This window comes from Drosophila serrata, unplaced genomic scaffold (assembly GCF_035046125.1).
Source record: "Drosophila serrata isolate PLE 108 unplaced genomic scaffold, ASM3504612v1 contig_103, whole genome shotgun sequence".
In the NCBI taxonomy this organism is placed as follows: Eukaryota; Metazoa; Arthropoda; class Insecta; order Diptera; family Drosophilidae; genus Drosophila; species Drosophila serrata.
In genome coordinates, this window is record NW_028257001.1 from 164,045 (window position 1) to 187,702 (window position 23,658).

General features: G+C 38.6%; 1 protein-coding gene and 1 pseudogene across 2 annotated transcripts in view; one reads left to right on the forward strand and one right to left on the reverse strand.

Annotated features, from left to right (window-relative positions):
* The window catches only part of LOC110187194 (piezo-type mechanosensitive ion channel component-like), a 96,960-nt gene extending 91,845 nt beyond the window's left edge, over positions 1 to 5,115 (forward strand). Inside the window, exon 7 of one of the 2 annotated variants that reach the window (XM_086841133.1) lies at positions 4,943 to 5,115. In XM_086841133.1, the coding sequence (XP_086697259.1) occupies positions 4,943 to 4,981 (39 nt within the window). In that variant the 3' untranslated portion in view covers positions 4,982 to 5,115. Of the gene's footprint in view, positions 1 to 4,895 lie in introns of both variants that reach the window. The other variant, XM_086841134.1, reaches the window with a different exon arrangement.
* A 3,175-nt stretch (positions 5,116 to 8,290) lies between these two features.
* On the reverse strand, positions 8,291 to 9,103 carry LOC147644759 (uncharacterized; annotated as a pseudogene).
* Between the last annotated feature and the right edge of the window lie 14,555 nt (positions 9,104 to 23,658).

Here is a 23,658-nt window from a genome sequence, read left to right on the forward strand (position 1 = left end):
TATTAATGATCGGAAAATTAAAAAAAAAAAAATTGTAACATTTTCAGTTTTCAACAGAATTTAAAAAAAACTTGAGATATATAAATTTTGTATTATTCCAGAATTTTGTGTAAACTTATATGGACTTCTATATCATATAGCTGCCATAGAAACGATCGAGAAATTAATACAATTAAAAAATTTAAAATTTTCAGTTTTCAACAGATTTTCATCAAATTTGATATGACTAAATCATATAGTTCCCGTACAAACGATCGTTAAATATAGAGTAAAATCAAAAACTGTGAATGTAGAACTGTAATTAAAATAATTATAGGGTAATAAAATAAAGGCAGGAATTACTTTTGGCTTTTTACTTCTTAGATGTTGATGCACTACGGTTAGTACATACAAGTGCCCCTTATGAAACCAGGCACGTGCCCGTTAAGTGTTAGTAGGCGCGAAAGGAGAAACAGAAACGTGGACTAGGAAATTAACTACTATCATGCTGTCAAATTGCTTGCCTGCATGTCTATTAAGTGGGTTAGAATTAACGTTATTAGTTTAGGAAGGCTATCTATGTTAGAGATTAATGTTTAGAAATCATTATAATTTGCACACAATGCTCTGAAAAAACAATGCAATTCAAATTCTACAGTGGAGCAACACTAAAGGAATATAGGATTTAGTATTTCTACTTGCATGGAAATTGAGCCGACTCAACAACGTCACCATGAATGAGATTTTAGATGAGGGTAATGCAAAGCATAGTTCTAGTTGGCTAAGGATGATTAGTTAATCAGAAGAAGTCTTTTAGTGTAAGAAGGTAATCTTTGGTGTGCATCCAAATTTAAGCCGCGTAGCGCGAAACTGAAAGTAAAAAGTTCTTTTGAACCGACTCAATGCGTTTACTATGGACGCCATACTGAGGGCTCCAAATTCTAAGGTAGGACGAAGTAAAGAGGTATATAAGGAATTAGTATCATAGGGGTCATTGAATTACTTCGACCACCGTTTGATAAATCCAAGCACACAAGTGGCTTTTCATATCATATACGAAATATTCACAATAAAGTCAAGATTTGGGTCCAATGATAAACAGAATCAAATGCTTTACTGAAATCAGTATAGATTACATCTGTCTGAAAATTATTTTGGAACCCTTATATAATATAGGAAGAGAGCTTCAAAAGATTTGTTGTTGTTGATCTTCGCGTAATAAAACTATGTTGACATGGAGAAATAACTGATCTACAAAAGTGCTTCAAGTGAGGAGTAATTATGTTTTCGTATAGTTTAGGGATAACCGACAACTTAGAGATTCCTCCATAATTGCTGGCATCCGATTTGCTACCTTTTTTATGGAGAGGAATAATAAACGATTCTTTCCAAATAATGGTTGTCGCGGAACGGATAAGCTAACACGCTAGAATATCGATAGTCAGTCAGTTTCAATTACGCGCCACTAAGGCGCACTTTCGTTAAGTATGTATTTGGAATTCAAAATATGTTTGTAACTGGCCACACTGTTTATGGCAAAAAGTTAAGTTAAGTTCGGCGCCACGGTTATTTTTTTTATTATTTTTTTATTTTTATTGGACGTTGATGCATCTCGGTCAGTACATTTAAGTGGCCCGTATGACACCAGGCACGTGCCTGTTTGGGTTTGGTGTTAGTAGGCGTGATGGAAAATATAGGACAGAAAACGAGGAAATTGACTACCGGCGTGCTGCCAGATTGTTAGCTTGCATGCTTACTAAGTGTGTTAGTATTAAAGATTTTAATTTGGGAAGGGTATCTACGTTAGAGATTAGTGTGTACAAGTCATTATAATTTGCAAAGGAGGTTCTACAGTGGCGCAACACTAATGGGATATAGGATCTAGTACTTCTATATTGTACGTGGAAATTAAGATGACTCAACGTCACTTTCCACATCACCATGGATAAGGTTTAAGATAAAGGTCATCCCTAGCATCGTTCTAAGATTGACTAAGGACGGCAAGTTAATTAATAGGAGTATATTAGAGTAGGAAGGTAATCTTTGCTTTGCATCCCAATTTAAACCGCGTAGAGCGAAAAGTAAAAAGTTCTTTTGAACCGACTCAATGCGTTTACTATGGACGCTGTACTGAGGGCTCCAAACGCAGCATCCATATTCTAGGATAGGACGAACTAAGGAAGTATATAAGGATTTAGTAACATAGGGGTCATTGAATTCCTTCGACCACCGTTTAATAAATCCAAGCACACCCCTGGCTCTATTCACCATAGACGAAATATGATCAAGGAATTCCGTAGGGACCTGGCGAATAAACTGGCTTGACACGATGAAGATCTAAAAGAAGAGAGCTTTCGTTTGGGCTAGGACAGAAAATTAAGTTTGATTTGGGTATGTCGTAGGAATAAGTCGGGTGTAAATACGAAGAGTTTGCATAAGTTGTTTGAAAAAACTGCGAAAATAGATCTGCTATTGCCTGATCATTATTTGCAGTAGTATTTTCAAATGAAAGCGAGGAAGGATTTGTGTTAGGCTTACGTTTAGTGTTAACAAAATTATATCACTATTTTGGGTCCTGTGAGTACTGGGCCCTAAATCGAGTTAAATAGTTTTTATAACACTGCGCGTTCAGCACGGTAAAGTTTGACCGAACTGATAAATAAAATTAAAGGGCAGATTAAGAACCGGTGAATTTAAATTTAGCATACAGTCTAGATTTTTTATTCTTAAGTCGGCTCAACTCTCTAGTAAACCACGGCGGTTTATTCGAGCTTGGCGGATATTACAACGGATCACATTCAGTAAAAAATTACTTCATGGCACTGTAAAAAATATCCACAGCAACTGCCATGTCAGTGCACATGTATAGATCGGACCAATTGAACTCGTTTATAAAATTATTCAGCCGTTCAAAGTCCGTCTTGCGAAAACATAGGACTTTATTGGCTGGATGGTCAGAAATATTCTGTACGTCACACCCAATATCAAGGGTCACATCGAAAGTTGGATGATAAAGATCGTCGGGCAGCGTCAGAAGCGCCACCCTTGCTAAGTTGACTCTCGCAGGATCAGAGACGAAGCAAAGATCGAGCAAGCGCTGTAAGGAATTTCGAACATGGCTGACTTGAGACAGTGATATGTCGAACAAGCCAGCGATAAAATCATGTTGTGTAGGTGTATGGAGAGTTTTGGTGGAATTATTTGAGCACCAAATAGCCAAAGGGATATTAAAATCTCCTGGGACTACCAACTGGTCTCTATCCAAAAGTCTACTGGAAACCATCTGAATAGCGGAAAGGTGATTCCAACAAATAGGAAGTTCCGACAATGGAGGTATGTAGGAACAGATAATAAAAATTGAGCTACCTTTGATAGATAGCTTCACACAGAGGAATTTAACATCGTTGCATTCCTCGAAGGTTAATAATTCTGACGTGAGTGAGGAGTCCACAGCTATAAGAACTCCACCCCCGCGTCTGATAGGGTGATCTAGCCGATATACTGTGAACACAGATGGAAAAACTTCGGAGCTCAGAATCTCCGGCTTTTACCAGGTTTCTGTGAGCACAATAACCTGAGATGCAAACGAATGGCTATCAGAATACAAGTTAGAAAGCTTACTACGTAAGCCTCTTGCATTCTGATAGAAAATACCTAGGGAGAAGTTTAGTTTTCGGGATTGGAAGACCTAGAAGGCGTAGTGGTATGATCATGCCTGGGAAGAGTTATTCCTACAGGTCGCTTTTTCTTTTTCTTCGCTTTGTTCGCTTTGAACTCCTTAACAACGATGTACTCTGTCCGAAAGTTTCGGAGAGCAAATACTGTTAAAGAGCTCGTTAGGGACATTTATTTTAAAAGATGAAATATCCCTAGAGTATGAAAATTTAAAATTTTCCACCTTTATCTGAAATTTATCGGCCCCTGTATTACCTTGTATAAAGGCGAGAACATCTTCCGATGTTTGATCAGGGGAGAGCCTTGGGACTAAAATATGTATCGTCGGTGGAACCGCTATAAGGGCTTTTGGCAAGGCAGATTGGTTATCTCCCGTGCCATTTTCGGCCGGTATTCCGGGCCTAACACCCTGGGCAGATATATTATTAAACAAGGGACTTTTCGGGGTCAATATTTGCGACCCCCCAGGGGACAAAACAGATATCACCAGCGGTACGGGCACTCCCGCGGCACATTCGGGCATGAAACATTTCCTAGCGCCTAGTGCCGAGGTACGCTGCTACTGAGCGCCCGTTGTGTGTAGTTATGGTCTGTCTTCATGCTGCCACTAAGCAAGAAATACATAGAGAAGTCAAACACTACAAAAAAGTACTATCATAAAAACGGCTGAGCCTGGAACCCCAGAGTACCCGAACGAAATGTCTAGAACCCCAGAGTGCGTTCGGCTTTTTCGTGTTCGAAGCATTCGTTCTAAGCCGAGCACAACAAGAATTTACTTTTCATCTTGCTGTTGGGCAAATGATAATGTCAACAATGGCGCTTGCCATTTTTTTAGTGTTGGCTCTCAAAAATCGTTCAAAATTATGAAATGTATGTTAATTTAGAACATCGCTTCTGTTATTTATATTTGATAAATAAAATTATAATATAAGAAACTATCTATATCTTTTTTTTTTTTTCATTGGGAAAAAGCACTTTGGGATTTCTTTCTACATTTTCAATTACCTCCCCCGTCCCTTTTTTAAAATGAGGGGTCGTGGGAACGTACACGTGCGCTCCAGGATCGCTCGGGATCGCTACCTCCCTTTCGCACTCTTATCCACATCCTTGTCGGGGCTCTTGAACACTTGTTCACAAGTGTCCTTTTACATACAATGACCCTTATTAATTGCATTGACAGGTTGACAGCTAACCCTCATTAATTGGATTTTTATTAATCAAAGCACTTAAAATTTTGACAGCTAACCCATTAATTGCATTTTTATTACCCATTTTGACGACATCAAAGGTCCCGAAAATCGGCTATTCTTACTACTCGAGTGCTTAGGTCCTGGCGTGTGGCTGATGATGAAGACGGCGATAATGTTCATGGCCAGCGAGCTATGCTTGGCTGGCTGCGATAATGATAATCGTGGTCGGCGCGGTTGTCGACTTAAAACTAAGGCGTAATTCCTAAACTATCGTGTTTCGTGTGTCAATTAATCTTAAAATTAAGGCGTACTAAAGCTATCCCTAAATCTATTCTTATCACTATCTTTAAATATATGTACAGCTGTACATGTTGATGAGGAACTATTGGTTCATCTCATCATATCACTATTTACATGATCTCGGTATATGTGAAGCATATATAAATCATCTTGTTTAAACATTATAATAGAATTTGCATAATTCCGAATCAAATGTTTCGGTATATGCTTATAGGTCTGTCATAAGTAGAATGAATCAATATTTCTATGACGTTCCATGTAATATTAGTATATTGTCCAGCTTTTCGCAAGCAACATCATCAAATATTAAAACTGAATTATTTCTAGCTTCCTGTGGTGACAAAACTTCATCATTCGCTGAAAATGTGTAGTATCCCATCCATCCCATTGTATTGGTTTAATAATTTTTTTAAAATACTAATATTTCGGGTGATACAAGCTCTTTGAAAATATGAAAATATTTTTAAATTTGTGACCATTTGGACTTTCGATAAAGCTTATCATCAGATCCACGATTTGATGGATCAACAATTAAAGCTCTAATTGTATTCGGTAACAAAGTTCTGTGGCGTGGAGGTTTATTCTCTCCATGACCTCCATCCTCGAAATTTCTTATAATGCTTTTATTTTGTCTTAATAAACGCATGTTATTGTGATAAGTACTTCATTCAATGACAATCTTTTGATATTTAAGGTTGTTAATAAATGGGTAAACATCTTTATAACATAAACGGTCATAAAAAAAATGCCAAAAAGGGTACTGATCTCGTAAATAATTAATAAAATAAATAATAAATAATTAATTATTGCTCTACCCTTTGAGGCTCATTTACCTGGTTACAATTGGTGTGGACCTAATACAAAGGTAGAGAAACGATTAGCGCGAGGTGATCGTATAATTAATAGTTTAGACGAAGCTTGTAGACTTCATGATATAAAGTATTCAAATAGTAAGGACTTGGGTGATGGCCATAAAGCAGATTCTGTTGTAATTGATAGGGCTTGGAATCGTGTTAAGCTAATGACAGTAGTATTGGAGAGAGAGCAGCTGCATATTTTGTAACAAACATGATCAAGACTAAGAAAAAGTTTGGAATGGGGACAAAGCTACTGTTAAATAAGGTAGGAAAAAAATCGCTTTGTTCTATTATCAAAAATGCCACAAATGAATTTAAAGAGGAAAACCCGCTATACTTATTGAATGCTATAAAAGTAGCACGCAAAAGCGAATCAAACACAATGGGATGTAGGAAAAATGTTATAGTCCCACGGGTTATCAATATACCCACTTGTTCCAATTTTTTTTTAGGAAGTTTTGCTTCATGTAGTGCAGCAATTGCAATGACTATTAACAATGCAAGAATGGCAAAAGCACAGCTGCAGGAAAATCAGAGACATAATAAAAATAGGTAAAAAACTTTTTAAGTTAACAGTTTTATGTTAAACATACATTGAATGTTTAAGATAAATGTACTAAAAATAAAAAAATAATAAAATAGATACAGTCGTGGGAATTATAAACATATGCAAAGACTAGACTAAAATAAAACCGTGGGGCACGTCAATTGTCTACAAATTATCGACTTAATATGCGATAGAAAAATCGTTTAATTCGTCGTTAGGCAGTTGGCCCGCAGACGGTGGGGAATTACTTACTATTTTTTTGCTCATGGAAATTCCAATAGTTATACACTCCATGTAGATAAAAGAGATGTTTCAATTAGTTTATCGTTGGATCAGTGTTTTCGCGATCTTTATTTAACCACATCATCTGGATCATCTCATTTAAAGACAGTGACTTTAATTTCCGAAAACATCATCGGCGAAAAATATTCCTTCGCCCTTGTTTTCTTGCGCCGTGTGTTTACCGCTTTCTGCTGCGTCGGTCTCAGTGTTGTTGTTGCTGCAAGTGATCTGCAAGCCGCGGACAATCACACAATCTCATACTTTCTTGAGCTGATTTATATTTTTCTCTCGCTCTATTTTTGTTTTGATCGGTTCCTTCGCCACTCAAGTTAATTGCCTTTCTATTACTTGCGCTTTGCTTCATACGATTTATTATTATTGCAACATAATGTGAACATGTTGTGCCGCGGATTGTCCATATGGCCGCAAAATTACTTCGCGGCAAGCCACTGTTTATTGTTGGCTGTGCACTAATGCCGCACACCCTGGCTGCGCCGATCTTGGGCATGTTGGCCCGCGCATCGCCGACCGCATACGGGATCACGCTGGCTTGGATTGGACGTGCCCGAGCTGCCTTCATATTAAATCCCAAATGCGGATTTTTATGAGACAAGCGCATTTGGAGTTTCAATCCATGGAGACTGGGTTCAAGGATTTGGCAAGCCGTTTCCAGATGTTCGCGCCACGAGGGCGATTGATTTCGAGCAGCAGTGTGGGAGCACGAGCTTTCGCTCTCGCTGTTCCGGGTCGTCGCTCGCTCCCTCTCGTCTCGTAGCCGAAGGCGACTCCACGGTCCCAGCAGCCCTTGAGCGGGCTTAGTTTTAGTTCTAATCAAAGTACCTAATAAAAACTACCAAAGTGGAAACGAAGCCCAACTCCGATTTCTTTATTTTCTGGAAGAACACTACGTGGAACAACAACAACAACATTCAATCAACCCCTGCCACCGACGACTTATTGGGTTGACGACGGCTACAGATTTTTGGACACCATCCGCCCACTCCTTTTCATGGTCCTTCGAGCCGGATCTACCCTGATCCCACCAAAGATAAGTACGACTCGCCTTCCAAAGTCCATTCGTCCGTGGTCGCCATATTCCTTTTCCATCAGCGTTTTTTTTTTTTCTTTCCATCCGATTCCGACCAAAGTGAAAAGTGCCAAATAGATATATATATATATGCATCCAAGTGCATACCTACATACATATGCACAGCCACAGTGAATTTTCTTATTTTCTAAGTGCTTAAGCGCTTGCCAATATCGGCCCTCTACTTCGTCTCACTGTGATCCGCTGGTCCAAGCATATGTATATATGTACATATATATATATATATATATATATATATTATATTAAACCCTTAGACATATTCACATACATAAGTACCAGTGTCCGTCATTAAACTGCACTTAACCCTTTTAATATATAATATGTAGAATATATATATATATATATATATATATATATACTAGCTGACCCGGCAGACTTCGTACTGCCTCATCGTGAGAGATTTTAATTTTTGTTTAAAAACTCTGGCGGTTATGTCATGTCTATCAACTGGTGTTTGGCTATGTAGTAATTCCTTCTTGATTTCGGACCATTTTGGGTTACATGTGAATGTAACAAATAAGTCTGGGCGGCCATAATGCCAGAAACTAAAGAGCGTAAAGGATCTGGTGGTGGGACCAATTGTGGCAATTTTACTTTGCCTTCAGCACAACATAATCCAGTAGATTCACCAGTGTATTTTAACGCCTTACAATATTTACAAATTGTTTTCATTTCCCCAATTGTTACTGATTTGTCGGCACAATAATCAATTGCCGGATCATAGTGGAATGCAGCTCGTTCAAGAATCACAGGAGCACTGCGTCTGCGGATTCGCTCAATTTCATTATGTCTAGCTTGCTGTTGTTGTGTTTGATGTGCACGAACTCGTTGCATTCTAAGCCTATCTCCTACATTGTCACTCACTAAAGAACGCAATTCTGACATAGCAATACGACTATTTTCTTGATCTCTCTGTCTCTGGTCATCAGTGCGGTTAGCACGTGAGGTAGCTCTTCGCACATTTGATTGACTACGACGACCTACGTTAGGTCGTCTTCTCCTCGGCATCGTAAATTGTAATTGAGAAAATTTCCCACTTATTTAGCAGTAAAGTGTCACTATCACAAAAAAGAGCACATTACTTGGAATGTCACTATCACAAAGGATCACCAAAGTAAAGAAAGTTCTCGCGCACGTAGCCACAAAGATAGAAGGATGCACTCATAGATATCGTAACTCGTAACACAATATAATATCGTAATACAATATTCTTTGTTTCTCCATTCTCCGCGTAAATATAAAGACTTTTTGGTTTTCCGACTCGTGAACACGCAACATATAATTGTCCCTGTGAAAAACAATCTTCATCCAAATCCAGACCACACAACTCCACAGATTGACCTTGAGCTTTATTTATGGTCATTGCAAACGCCAAACGAATGGGAAACTGCAATCTCTTGAACTGCAACGGTGTATCTGTCGGGATCATAGGAATCCTAGGAATGAGGACATCTTCACCTTTGAAAGGACCACTTATGATCGTTGCTTCTACTATGTTGTTCATCAATTTCTTGACTGCGAGTCGCGTACCGTTGCAGAGTTTCGGCTGATTTATATTCCGGAGCATGATAATCGGCACACCTATTTTTAATTTCAATATGTGTGGTGGCATTCCAGGCAGATCAAGTGAGTTTAGAAATTCGGTAGGGTAATTAACTGCTTCCTCTGCTTCCACAACGGTATCTATCGACTTATATGTAATTTCGTCAGTTTCTATGCTTTTTTGGATTACATGATTGAGCTGGTAGACATCTTTGTTCTTGGCAGCGAGAATCGCTCGTCCACTGAGCCAATCGTGGTTCCTATAATTTATTCGGATATTGGGGAACACTTTTTGGATAAGTTCTTCCTTCGATGTAACTAAATTACAGAAATTCCCGGGCAATACTATTTTTCTCGACGTCTCATTGACTGGCAGCTTTCCGTTCCCAATGTCCAGTAGCTGTCGTGAGAATACGTCGGCTGAGTCATTGTTCTGTAACTGGACACGCATATTCGTCTTCAACTGTAATGTACGTACATGTTTCCACAATATAGAATATTTCAGGCAAGCATTTATCTCGTCAGCTGGTGTCGATCGGGAAATCACAGGCAACGTTTGTCTGAAATCCCCTGCGAGCAATATTAACGCGTTCCCATGCATTGCTCTCAGCCGCTCAGTCTCTCGGAAGGAGGCCCGTTCTTCGTCAGTCATATTCGTAATCTTACGTATTTTTGCTTCTGTATTGCGAATACAACGACCCAATCTCGACTTTTTTGGTGGCATGACTTCGTTTCTTACTGAACCTGAACAAAAAATAAAATTTTTATCTCCAATTTCTTCTTTCAATATGTTTTTAATGTTTGACAGGAAATGCTTTGATTTGCTTGTAGAGGGCGCAGTAGTAGGGGCACGGGGAAACGCTAAAAAAATAGATATATTCGCAGCCGCAGATAAGCTATCAACATCAAAAGTAGTCAATAACCGAGCTGGAACCTCAACGCATGTTCTCTAAAAATTTGGGCATAAACGGTTCAGAACTTTTCAAGTTTCTTCTTTCAATATGTTTTGAATGTTTGACAGGAAATGCTTTGATTCAGCTGGCTGCCTGTAGATGGCGCAGCAGTAGGGTCACTTGGAAACGCTAAGGGTGGACTACCCCTAACATTTAGGGGGATGAAAAATAGATGTTGGCCTATTCTCATAGATACCGGATAAGCACAAAAAATTTCATCAAAATCGGTCAAGCCGTTTCGGAGGAGTAAGGGCACGAAAACTGTGACACGAGAATTTTATATATTAGATATATATATATATACACACACATGTACAAGAAATAAACCTATTATTAATATACAATACGAAAAAAATATATATACACACACATGCACAAAAAATATTCCTTTTTAATATACAATACGAAAAAAATATATATACACACACACACACACATATTCAAAAAATATAGCCTTTTTTATATATAATACGAAAAATAATAAAGATATATATATACACAAAAATACATTTGCACAAACATAATTAAAATAATAATAATTCATACATACATATATGTTGGGCAAGCTTCGCGCTATTCTCCTTAACTCGTTTTCATTGCACTATCAGAATGCTCATAGTTTGTTGGGGAAACTTAGGAAGCTGCACGCTAATAGTGTCTCCTTCGATGCCAACGTTATTTCTTTCAACGGAACGTGGCTCAACTCCTCTGTTTCTGATTGCGAATTATTCGCTGGCAACTATATTGTCTAAAGGCGTGACCGTCAAATGCATACTGGCGGTGGCGTTCTTATTGCTGTGAAATCTGACCTTATTTCTGAACTGGTTCCCATAACCTACTCAGATAATAATAATAATTAATAATTATTACCCAAGACTCATACAAATGAAAAGACTGAAATAAAAACTAATCAGAAAATTATAGCATCAGACTTTGAAACACCACATATGAATAAGAAGAGGAAACTTTTTTTTTATGAAACTGTTCACGTCAGAAGGCCCATAGCGGCGGCCGCGGCGCCGCCTCTGTCCACCGAGCCTCCAAAGCTTTGGCCGTTTTTGCACTCCCGCAAGTCGGCTCTTCGCGCACTGCTCATCGGGCTAGTATAAGCGCTCCCGCGCCCACTCTTCGATGTTCGCGAACGCCCGCTCCCGAGTTCCCGAGCCTCGCTCGCTGCTAAGCGAGCTGAGGGACGGCTAGTTCGCGCTCCACCTCTCGGGCCCGCTCTCGCACTGTTATGTGTAGCTTATCGGTCGGGAGCGCAGCCCTTACATTTAAGCTATTTAGTACCATGTATGCAGCGCAACAAAGCTGATGATTTTCTAATTGCCCACGACGCCCCCGCCTTACTCTTCACCTTCGCTTGCGACGTGGGAATTTCCATTGGGCTACATTTCCAATACAGGATCTTCAGCGGCAGGATCGCCCCCCTCCATTTCAGAAACAAAGAAATTAAACTCAACCCCTAAATATAATGATTATGAAGTCAAGTCATATGATTGGGGGATAAAGACCAATATTAATGATGGAGTTTATGATGATGATGATGATGATGATCAATTCTAATCTCAAGCAGCTATAGAGGAGGAGGACTCTGACTCTCCTATTACATCACCTGTGGCAACAAGTAAATATTGAATCAATCATCGAAACATGAGGAGAGTATGAAAAATTTCAACATTTGTGAATTGGCAAGAGAACGTGTATTGGATAAGACATATGGTCCTAGAGAAAATGAAAATGGTTAATTAATGCTTGGGAGTAGTCATATAATTTTTTCAAACAATAAAATTAAATTTGATGATGGGCAAAACTGGCAACTTACAAATGGATTATATTCCTTAATATGTCATCATCTTCTACAAAATTATAATGCAAATGAATTGGAAATTTATAGATCAATTTTAATAAAAACGAATGTCTATCGAAGAAACTTTCTTCCAAATGGACAGGTGAAAGGAACAAGGGCATTGAAGTATTCAGAAATTATTAAGCCACTTTAAGCTAATTCATATATTGCTGAGTCTACACCAAAACTGGGCCTGGATTTATGAGACTGGATATGAATAAACCAAATTATGTGTATTGAGATGTTCCCAACGAATTTTTAGAGCGATTACAACTATTAATGGCTTCACAATCTGCAGGAAATACAAGTCAGAGAAATGAAATAATGTCTATAAATGAAGAATTGATAGAGGCTCAAATAATTCATTAATAAACTATATATTAGGAAATTTATGAATAAATGAGGTTATAATCATCACGACCGTTGACAAGTTTGTATATACATGAAAAGAAGAGCACAAGTCAGTTAAAACGATATGAGAAATCAGGAATAGGACTCTATCTAGATACGGATGGGAAGTTTAATATACAAAGAAGACGTTTTAAAAATGGTGGCTTTCCAAAAGAGCATGGGGAGCATAGTCATCAAGGAATATGTTGATAAATGAACTGAGTGATTCACTAACATCATTGATTACAAAATATCAAGAAGAAATTGGACAAAGCTTTAATGGTCTTGAGGCTATTGATACTGATCCGGAAGGCGACTTTAACTTACATAAAAATGGTGATCCTCAAAAAGAAAGTGTGGTCAATAAGGAATATGTTGATAAGTCAAAAAGAATTAATTCTAACAATACCTGATGATACAACTGCAGATATTCAAGACAGATTGGATAGAGTTGAGGTAGTTATCTTAAGCATCATTAAAAAAATTCGATTTTCTAAATTATTAATTAGCGTTTGAAAAATAAAGTATAATAATATACGTCATTTAATTTAATTTTAATTTTAGTTTGTACTTAAATATGAGTAGGCAGAGTATTATTAATGAATTACATGCTCCATCCTGTAAAATTTGTTTACGTCTTAGGGTCATTACAAAGGTTATTGATAATTTATTTCAAGTTGACTTGGTAGATATGGGGAAGTACCTTTCAGCAAATAATGGATTTCGGTACCTACTAACAGTAGTCGACACATTTTCTAAATTTGCTTGGGCTGAAGCAATTAAATCAAAAACTGGTAAAGAAGTAAGTGAGGCAATGCAAAAAGTACTCCAAATTAGATAATTGTTCACGTCAGAAGGCCCATAGCGGCGACCGCAGCGCCGCCTCTGTCCACCGAGCCTCCAAAGCTTTGGCCGCTCTTGCACTCCCGCAAGTCGGCTCTTCGCGCATTGCTCATCGGGCTAGTATAAGCGCTCCCGCGCCCACTCTTCGATGTTCGCGAACGCCCGCTCCCGAGTTCCCGAGCTTCGCTCGCTGCTAAGCGAGCTGAGGGACGGCTAGTTCGCGCTCCACTTCTCGGGCCCGCTCTCGCACTGTTAAGCGTAGCTTATCGGTCGGGAGCGCGGCCCTTACATTTAAGCTATTTAGTCTTATGTATGCAGCGAAATAAAGCTGACGATTTTGAATTGCCCACGACGCCCCCGCCTTTACTTTTCAACTTCGCTTCGACGTGGGAATTTTCATGGGCTACATTTTCCAATACAGGATCTTCAGCGGCAGGATCGCCCCCCTCCATTTCATGGTCCTTCGAGCCGGATACGGATATCCTTCCGTCCTTTCACCAGCAGTTCCCGGTGATTTTTCCGCTGAGATAAGTATATGCTTGATTCCGTCTTGTTCTCGCTGCCGGTCTTAGACAGTGGGCCGAACATTTAATTTCGGTCGCACCGCTGCAAAATTTATTGATTTGTTCGTGTCAACTCCCCGTCCGAGTTTTCCTGACACCACGGCAGTGAGAAATTCCACTTTCTATTCGCCTCCGAACTTCGAAATTTTCCATCCGTGTCCGTTTTGTGTGCGCCGCCATCCTCCTCGCCATCTCTTCGATTCCCCGATGTTCATCCACTTACCAACGGCCGAGGCCTATGTGCAGCCACATACACACACACGCATTCTAAACTTGTGCTAATATTTCCGTACAAAAAAAGTTCTCCGTGAACAGTGAAAGTGTGTTTCAAAAAGAAAGGCATAATTAATATTGGCCAGCCGGTGTGCGCTTGTTGCGGGAATTCACCCTGATCGCCGAACAGTCTGCCGCTGTCACGATATTTTTGTATGCTGTATCCATACACATTTTTCTGTTCGCACAATTCGATACAGTCCACTTCTCGACGCTCCACTGTGCCAATACAAACCCTAAAGTTTTTCAAGAAACAAATTTCGTCAGCCAAGGATTTAAAATAATCCAAATTTTATAAATCCTATTTTTTATTTATATCAATTTACGATACATATATTGGGCAAGCTTCGCGCTATTCTGCGCTGAGCATCGATCTCCACAATTATCTACATACATATATATTGGGCAAGATTCGCGCTATTCTGCGCTGAGCATCGATCTCCACCATTATCTACTTACATATATATTGGGCAAGCTTCGCGTTATTCTGCGCTGAGCATGCAAGTTATTACATACATATATACATACGCCAGTATAAGGGCATACCAAGTAATGATTTGTAATTTTTTTCGTCTCCTCTTTGTGCCTAGAGCGTGTACAAGCACCTGCACTCATACATTCCACAGCCGCATAGTGCCTACGAGACAAAATCCGCCATCTACAACTTTCAACAACTTTCGTGATCCAAGGATTTAACATTATCCGAAGTTTATAAATCCTATTTTTATTTATATACATTTTTACATACATACATGTATATTGGGCAACCGTCGCGCTATTCTGCGCTGAGCGATCCAAGCTATTACATACATATATACACACGCCCGCATAAGGGCAAGTAATTATTTGTAATTTTTTTTCGTCTCCTCTTTGTGCCTAGAGCGTGTACAAGCACCTGAACAGTGCCGACGACGATAAAATCCGCCACCTACAATTTTAAGGAAATTGCGTGAACCAAGAATTTAAAATTATCCGAATTTTTATTTTTAGAAATACAAATTTACACACATACCTCCATAGATACAAGCTTCGCGCTATTCTGCGCTGAGCATCGATTTCCACAATCTACATACATACATACATATATTGGGCAAGCTTCGCACTATTCTGAGCTGAGCAGCCAAACTCAAACTCAAACGAGAGTGGTTCTTTTTTTAATTGTCTTCGATTTAACCGCCGCAACGGTTGTTCTTTCTTCTTTGTTCTTTTGAGTTCCGCACTGCTTTGCCGACGGGATGATCCACTGAATTTTCTCTCAAATAAAGCCAAGGGTTTATTTCGACCATTTCATCCGTGATCAATAAATTTGGCAACAATTAATTACTTCCGACCAATAAGTTCCTAAATCCGTATTTAATTTATTACGGGATCCATCCACATTTCGTGACCAAATTTTCTAAGCAAAATGTTAGCAAACCTCCATGTCCGAAATATATTGAATATTAAGAGAAAATACAAGGATTTTCAATTTGCAAATTCACTACTATTCAATACTAGCCCGAACTACCACTCATATCTATATAGATATATATATATATATATTCCAAAATACAAAAGAATTGTAATTTCAAATTAAAATAAAAATTAATCCTGTATTTTAATTACGGCCGATTCCGTCAATCCGCGACCCTCCCCGATTAACTTAAAATCCACTGCTCGACCACAAAAATGGCTCAAACCGCCATCGACAGCGTTGAGGAAGTTTATTGCCACGACAGACCGTGTGAGTCAATTCGAGGCAAAGATCCAACCTCTAGACGCCCCAGAAACCACCCAGCCCTCTCCTTCCACGTGTAAAGTGCGTCGCGATCAGATTCGAGCACTTTGGGAAAAGGTCGAAAGGGATTACGATATTTGTTCTTAACTTATATCGGCATCCGGTGAGAGTAACACCATCGGGCTAACGCTCCAGTCCAGATATGAGCATTGTTTCTCGGTCTACGAAAGATGTAGTGCCGACCTCCAAGAGTTGATGGAAAAGGGCGCTTCTCAGTCCGTGCCGATTTCCCCAAACTCGTCCGTCCCGGAGTCCGCTGGTTGTCGCCTGGCACCGGTGGACACCGAAACTTTCGCTGGTGACTGTCTTCGGTGGCCCACATTCAGAGACCTTTTTACGGCGGTTTATATTCAAATCGCGTCTCACCCCGGTGGAGAAATTGTTCCACCTACTATCCAAGACAACTTGGGGAAGCGCACGCCATTGTTTCCAAAGCCCCGCTCACCAATGAGGGGTTCGTTGCAGCTTGGCAAAGCCTCACCGACCGCTTCGAGAACCGGCGGTTGTTGGTCTATAGCCAGTTGAAAATCCTTTTCAACATACAGGTTATCACCCAAGAGTCCGGCAGCGCGCTAATTTTAATTTTAGTTTGTACTTAAATATGAGTAGGCAGGGCATTATTAATAAATTACATGCTCCATCCTGTAAAATTTGTTTACGTCGTAGGGTCATTACAAAGGGTATTGATAATTTATTCCAAGTGGGACGTACCTTTCAGCAAATAATGGATTTCGGTACCTACTAACAGTAGTCGACACATTTTCTAAATTTGCTTGGGCTGAAGCAATTAAATCAAAAACTGGTAAAGAACTAAGTGAGGCAATGCAAAAAGTACTCCAAACAGGTGGTAGGGTACCTAAGAATCTTGAAACAGATGATGGAAAAGAGTTTGTTTATGGGAAAGACAACGAATTTGCCACCTTTAAGCAATAATAACAAACGCTCGAATTATGTTGATTAAATGCTGTGTATATTTTCATTTCTGTTCTCTGGTCGGAGCTGCCACTACCGATCGAATGCTTGACTTCAACATTTATAAAAACGTTTACAATGTAGCTTAGCATAAAGATAAGGCGACAGAAGAAGAAGAGATAGAGAAATAGATAACGAAAGAGAAAAGCTAAGAGCGCAGCAGGTGCAGCCATGCACCCATGCGCTCATGATTAGGCGCCAGCGGTCTGCTCCGAACAGAGTTCTTTAACTCATTGTTTAATGCATTAATGAAGCATCAAATTAATCATTATTCAACCAGAACAATTAAAATGCCTTCCATTAATGTGAACACTGGGAATGAGCAACATATCTTGGAAACAGTATACAATAACATTAAACAATTTACAGATAGCAAACTTAAAATGGGTGAAAATGTCGTAATTAGTAAATATAAAGGATTATTTGAAAAGTCATATACTCCAAACTGGAGCACAGAAATCTTTAGGATTGTGAAAATACAAAATACTTATCCCACAACATACTTACTGGAAGGGTGGATTTTATTAAGAAGAAATAAAAAAAAAACACGTTTTTCTAATGAATACCTAGTTGAAAAAGTGTTAAAAACAAAGAGAAATAGAGGTCTTGTCCATCGGATCGATTTTGCAAAAAACTGATGACAGTTGAATAGAACAATCTGAAATTTTATATGAAACTCATAAGCAATATTTGTTTTTTTTTTTTTTTTTAGAATTAATTTAAAGTTATCTCTTAAGTTTTTGATACATTATTTTTTTAAAAATAATTCTCTTGGATGTGAACATTTTTTAATTAAAATATTATAAACAAACTTAAGTGATAAGTTTTATTTACATTAATTTTTAATGAGATTTAAATTTCTTAATTTCATCCTCAGTATTATAATGATAAATTAAATTTATCATTTGCTTGTCATTTTTTTTTTTTTTTTTCTTTTTAGATTAGTCTTCACACTATCACTACTTTGAGAGCTCTCAATTTGGCTGCGCCAAACCCTTGACTAAGCTTCCAAAGTAGTCATACTACTCATAATCTCGTTTTATAGTGCCCTATTGCTAAAGTTAAAACTCCATCATCACATATAACCCTCTTATCCTCTTTATTATCTAATGTAATTTTCGAAATTCTAATAGTGCTAATTTCATGTCGTCTAGACCTAAACATGTGTATCGTATCATACTCTTACAGTCCTGTAAATAAGCACTTTTTGTAACCCTCAAATGTTATTTTTTCTAAACAACTACGTTTTATACCTTTGGGTTTCTTTACACACTTTTGAGGTTGACTACCTACACTTTCAGATGTGTATGCATACATCTTTGACCGCAACCCTACAAACTCAGTCATTGACCTTCCACTCAATTCGTCCTTAACCTAAGCGCTTCTTATTGCACTGTAAAAAATTATACCTCCTATCCAATTAATCTGAATACTCAGAGGTATCAAATTTGAACTCAACATAATCCCTAATGTCTGCATACAAATCATTTATTTTTATTGAATAAATAAATTAATCAGTATCCATCCAAAATTTAATTAAATATGGATACTGATTACTAATTAATATAATTTAACTAGCTGACCCGGCAGACTTCGTACTGCTTCATCCTGAAATACTGGCTATTTATAAAGTTTGAATTTGATATTCACAGACACACACTGTTAAAATACAGTCTGTTAATTAATTTAAAGCTTTCTCATAAACTATATTTTTTGTTTTGTTTTGTGGTGCGTAAATAAACAAAGAAGACGATTTTCCGACGCGCGAACACGCGACGTATAATTGTCCATGCGCGAAACAGGGAAACTCCAAGTTGATTCCACAAACTTCTAACGACTGTCCTTGCGATTTATTTATGGTCATCGCAAAGGCCAGACGCACTGGAAATTGTAACCGTTTAAAATCGAATGGTAAGTCCGTTGGAATCATCGGTATCCGCGGGATCAAGACATCCTCTCCTTTGTATTTTCCTTTTATGATTGTCGCCTCAATGACGTTATTCATCAGTCTTTTCACAGCCAGTCTTGTTCCATTGCATAGTCGAGGTTGATTAATGTTACGCAGCATGATGACAACTGATCCCATTACATTTAGATTAGTCAATTTTAACACATTCATAATAATAATAATAATATTACACATATTCATCCTTTTTTTTCAATTATTGAGGTCATAACCCTTAAAGAAAATACATTTATTTTGTTAGAGCTTCTCTGTTAACAATATTTCATGTTCTTTTATTTTGTGGCACCAAAATAAATTGATTTTCAGGGGCTCCGACTCACGATAGACCAACATACAGTTGACCATGAGTAAAACATTTCTTTCGCAGATCGATCCCTACTAATTCGAAGGTTTGGCCTTGGGACTTGTTAATTGTTAATGCGAAAGATGTTTTTACCGGAAATTGAAGCCGTTTAAATGGGATTGGCAGATCAGTTAGGATCATCGGTATCCTCGGTATATGAGCTAGTTGACCACTTGCTGGGCCAGTGATAATAGTTGCTACAATTAAATTGTCCTTTAACTCCTTAATAAGCAGCCTCCTCCCATTACACATGCTTGGAGGGTTTAAATTTCTTAAAAGCATGATTGGGATTCCGATTTTTAACGTCAATTCATGGGGTGGCAGTCCAGAAGGGTTCAACGAATTTAAAAATTCCTGTGGATAATGGACTGCATCTTCAATATTCGTTACAGTGTCGATCGATTTGTATGTTTTTGTTTGGCCGGGGACTTTTTGAACAATCAGATTATTTATTTCATTGACAGTATCATTCTTAGGTGATACTATAGCCCGAGAACACAGCCAATGGACGTCTCTTTCGTGCAAATTCTCGATATCAGGGTATACAGAATCTATTAAATTTTCCAAATTATGGAGTATTTGGCCTAGAGACTCATCCAGAAGAATGTCACAATGACCGCTTAAATTTGGAGTTGGAAAAATTCCTTCCCCAAGTTTTAGCAGTTGCTGTGGGAAATCGCTATCAGTGATTTCATGAAGATGAGCTCTCATATTTGTCCTTAATCCCAATGTCCCATTGTAGTAATTTACCAATAGGTCCATTTTTGCGTATTGAACATGTAGATTGTTGTTCAAGATTGACGAATAGTGGAAGTTTAAAAGTAGAATGAGCAGTTTTGCCATCCTTCAAAAGAGTTGCAGCATTCATCACAGCATCCCGCAAATGGATATATTCCTCGGACCGAAATTTCGTCTGATTCAATCTAAGAGGCAGACCTGATGCATCCGGCCAATAACGACATTCGATTCGAGCTGTAATCAATAGTTGGATTATATCTGATCTTCAGCAAGCTGTAAACGCGCTTCAGCTACCCTTGCCCTGTCGCGTTATTTTGAGAGTGAATCAAATCAATCTTAATCGTTTTCTCTCAAGCCTATCTGCTCGTCTTTCTGCTGATTCTTCCTTGTGCATCTGCATTGCTCTCAGCCGCTCAGTCTCTCGGATGGAGGCCCGTTCTTCGTCAGTTATATTCGTAATCTTACGTCTTTTTGCTTCTGTATTACGATGATATCTGCTCGCGTGCCTCTGTTAATAACGGGGAGAGTCTGTTGAAAATCTCCAGCAAATACAAAAGTAATCCCGCCCATGACTGCAGAGGAGTTCCTTAGATCCTTTAAGGTTCTGTTCACGGCCTCTATATGTGCTCTATGGCTCATCGTGCATTCGTCCCACATAATCAATGAGGCGTCTTGTAGTAATTTACCAATAGGTCCATTTTTGCGGATGGAACATGTAGATTGTTGTTCAAGATTGACGGATAGTGGAAGTTTAGAAGTAGAATGAGCAGTTTTTCCATCCTTCAAAAGAGTTGCAGCATTCATCACAGCATCCCGCAAATGGATATATTCCTCGGACCGAAGTTCCGTCTGATTCAATCTAAGAGGCGTGACAGTATATGCAGACCTGATGCATCCGGCCAATAACGACATTCGATTCGAGCTGTAATCAATAGTTGGATTATATCTGATCTTCTGCAAGCTGTAAACGCGCTTCAGCTACCCTTGCCCTGTCGCGTTCATTATTTTGAGAGTGAATCAAATCGATTGCTGCAGAACGCGACTGCCTAACTCTCAATCGTTTTCTCTCAAGCCTATCTGCTCGTCTTTCTGCTGATTCTTCTTTGTGCATCTGCATTGCTCTCAGCCGCTCAGTCTCTCGGATGAAGGCCCGTTCTTCGTCAGTTATATTCGTAATCTTACGTCTTTTTGCTTCTGTATTACGCTTACGACGACCCAAACTCTACTTCTTGGGTGGCAGGACTTCGTTTCTTACTGAACCTGAACAAAAAAATAAAATTTTTATCTCCAATTCCTTATTTCAATATGTTTTGAATGTTTGACAGGAAATGCTTTGGCTGCCTGTAGAGGGCGGTAGATGTAAGGTAGTTTTATTTAGAAAACGTTTGTATGGGAAATAGAAAAATACTGTTTTGAGGATTTTCCCGGCAATTAATCGAATTTTTCTCACCTTTTAAACCTTCCCTAGACCTCCACGAATAATTCAAGACCAAGATAAGATAAATCCGTTCAGCCATTCTCGAGTTTTAGCGAGACTAACGAACAGCAATTCATTTTTATATATATAGAAGATTAATTTTGCATCACCAAATTTGGGTTTCATATACGAATAATGAAAATCGTACATTTTCCATTTTGATAGTTTTAAAACTACGAATCCTAAGTATAGCGGCTTATCACAAACATTTCGTACCTTCTTCAACTGAATTGCATAGTGTCTGTAAATTTTGTTGCGCTATAAAATTTGAACGGCTTATAAGGTCCCTTGCACATAGTCGTGCACGACCGCCTTGAGGACCAATGGGTGCATCTTCCCATTAATTACGCGGACATCAACACGCTTATTTTCAAGTCATTTACCTTAAATACTATTGCTTAAAGGCTTAAAAAGTCTTTCTCAAAAGTATTTTTAGCCCTGGTCCCTTTCTCTGTATTGATGTCATTATTTTTTTTCAACCAAGGCTTTTGTTTGAATTGGATTATTATAATTGAATGTATTTTTTGAAGGGTCAAACCATTCTTCATACACTGTTTCATCTGCTCATCATTTAAATTGTTAGCAAGAGAATCTAGACTAGAGGATATAAATATAATTGAATCTAAAAATCTAATTTCTAGTGTATTATCCTATACAGGAATATATTTTAAGATTGAAATATATAATTCCTTATTCATAGGAATTACCCTAATTTCTCCCTCTATTTCCCCTCTTTAACAAGTAAATGAGCATCGTATTTTGAAAAATTGTGGAAGAAGACGGGAATGAAATTTCCTGTTTTGAATTTGAGGTTGCACTCGTTATGAGCTGCACCTCGAAATCTACCTGTGAAATAACAGTGATCCCTCAATTAAGAGCCTCATTAAACTTAGCATTATCTTGAAGAGTCATATGTAATGGCACTATATTAGACATATGACTCTGGTAAATTTCGGACAAATCGGATGTTAAATTTTCAATGAAAGTGCGACTAACTAACTTATTAAACCTAGAATCAAATGCACACTTTATATAGTATGCAAATGAAACAGGTATATGCTTATTTATAACTAGCTGTACCTTGCCACGTTTCTCTGTGGCATATTGTGGTTAAGAGGGCACTTCTGAATACATCAAGGTTCCGGCAAAATCATCTTCCTGGCATAAGGTGAAGAAGGCAGTCAGAGTTATCGCCGGCGGGTTCAGGACTCTTTCGTGCACATTTCTTTCTGTGAAATAGACACGTTGCCCATTTTCCAAATGGACCGCCAAGTCAACTTAAGCTGGACAGCGTTCATGAATGGGGAACGAAAAAATTCTCCATGCAGCCTCGTTGCTGCTTATGTGTCTTTCAGCCTGGTATTGAGATATTTCATCGACAACTCGTACTGCATTGTTGTCACCATTTTCTGCCTGAACACCAAAAACTGCCATATCGCTGCCTTTATTCACGTACTTGCAGTTATATTTAATTGATTTTACGGAATTGCAATATTCTACGTTGATGTGCGCTTTGTATGATTTTGACAATAGTGGTGAGTATGGAACCACCCAACGATTGTCTACCTCAATATCACCAATTCTCATGTTTAAATTTGCCGAAGTCCCTCCATCTTCAGTTGACCGTCTCCCATACAGAGGATATCCATCGTCCCCTGTTACGGTGTTGGCTGTAAATGCTCGACGATATCACTTGGAACACTTCCCGTCTACCATGCATGGTGAACATGGCTCTGGTGGTGCTTCAAGTTGAGGCAATTCCACTTTCCCGGAAGCGCAACACAGTCCTTTTAGTTCGTTTTTGAATTTGAGAGCCTGACAGTATATGCACACCTGATACATCCGGCCAATAACGACATTCGATTCGAGCTGTAATCAATAGTTGGATTATATCTGAATGCAAGACGATTGTATTGCAGGTTTTGATCTTCTGCAAGCTGTAAACGCGCTTCAGCTACCCTTGCCCTGTCGCGTTCATTATTTTGAGAGTGAATCAAATCGATTGCTGCAGAACGCGACTGCCTAACTCTCAAT